The sequence below is a fragment of the Papaver somniferum genome, chromosome 5, assembly GCF_003573695.1.
Source record: "Papaver somniferum cultivar HN1 chromosome 5, ASM357369v1, whole genome shotgun sequence".
Lineage (NCBI taxonomy): Eukaryota > Viridiplantae > Streptophyta > Magnoliopsida > Ranunculales > Papaveraceae > Papaver > Papaver somniferum.
Window position 1 is genome coordinate 103,831,480 of NC_039362.1, and position 1,450 is coordinate 103,832,929.

Below are 1,450 nucleotides of genomic sequence, written 5' to 3' on the forward strand. Positions count from 1 at the left end.
TGGTGAAGCAGTTAAGAACTTGCAAATGGTGGGGGTCCAACATTTTTCGGGCCAAATAAGATTGACCCGTTCTTTCAGACATTTTACATATTCATTCAACTGAATTGCCGAATCATCATCTTGTTTGTTTGTTTTTTTTGAATGAAATTTGTCCACCGAATTTCCATCAGCTTTTTTAGACTCTCTCTCTCTCTCCATTCTTTGCAAAGCAGTGTGTACTACTGCTGAGTGCTGCCAACCACCATTAATAAAACGACAATAGTGTCTGTGAAAAGCTCTGTAATTGCTCTCACTCCTTAAAAGCAAAAGAGAAAAAAGAAAAGCTGTTTTTACAAATTTGTCATTTTTAATATCTCTTCATGCTGGATTGTTTTGAAGTTTTGTCATATTTACCAACTCCATTTTCGTTAAAAGATTTATAATAGGAGGAGGCTAGCTAGTAGTATTACACTATCAGTAAACTGATACAACCACACAGTACTCTAGTTAGTTATCCTCGACAATACCGATCGTGATGATGCTGATAATGAGAATCCTACTTTTCATGACTGCTCTTGTTCTTCTTCAAAGGTATTTCTTTCACTTTGATTATCATAAATTGGTATTACAAAATCATCTCACTTCAATACTTGGTGCTTTACTCAATGCCGAATTATAATTTCCTTCACATTCATGGAGACAATTTCCATTCTAGATAAACTGGAATAACAAAGGAAAAACTAGCCATTTCTGTAGTCCCTTTTTTTGTTGTTGCATTTGATATGTGCCATGACACCAATTTCAGGGAAGTAGCTGAAGCTATGGCAGAGAAGCAAGAACAACAAGCTAATCTCCCTCCAAGAGGTTGGAACTCTTATGATTTCTTTTCATGGATCATCTCAGAGGAAGAGTTCTTGCAAAATGCGGAAATTGTTTCACAACGGCTACTTACTCACGGATATCAGGTAACTTCCAACTGTATTTCAGGTTACATTTCCCTCAGTTTAATTGCAATGTAAAAGAATATATGGATAGTTATACGACATAATTGTACCTTTTGTTGTTGCGGTTTTTGGGTAGTACGTTGTGGTGGATTACCTTTGGTATAGGAGGAAGGTACCTGGTGCCTACACTAATTCACTGGGGTTTGATGTAATCGATGAATGGGGAAGGATGATTCCTGATCCAGAAAGATGGCCTTCTTTCAAATGAGTAGTTCAACCAATCTAGTATTTTCAAAACATTAATCAAAAACATCTAAAGATGGGCAGCTTGGTGGATTGGTTCGTTATCTAAATCCTTCGAGGTCATGCGTTCGAATATGGGAGAAAGATTTTTATTAATTTTTTCAAAACGAACTTTTTAGCCACGCTATAAAACCGGCGTGTCTATAGAACGCACACTATGGACACACATATACTAGCGTGTCCAAAGAAGAACTTTTTGTCCACACTTTCAACTTGGCGTGTTT

At 36.8% G+C, this 1,450-nt stretch overlaps 1 protein-coding gene across 1 annotated transcript; it reads left to right on the forward strand.

Annotated features, from left to right (window-relative positions):
* The first annotated feature begins 228 nt into the window (after window positions 1-228).
* On the forward strand, window positions 229-1,219 carry LOC113277697 (probable alpha-galactosidase B). The gene is made up of 3 exons (XM_026526725.1): window positions 229-570; window positions 785-944; window positions 1,060-1,219. The coding sequence occupies exons 1-3, from the start codon at window positions 515-517 to the stop codon at window positions 1,189-1,191; spliced, it is 348 nt and encodes a 115-aa protein (XP_026382510.1). The 5' UTR covers window positions 229-514; the 3' UTR covers window positions 1,192-1,219.
* The last annotated feature ends 231 nt before the right edge of the window (window positions 1,220-1,450 follow it).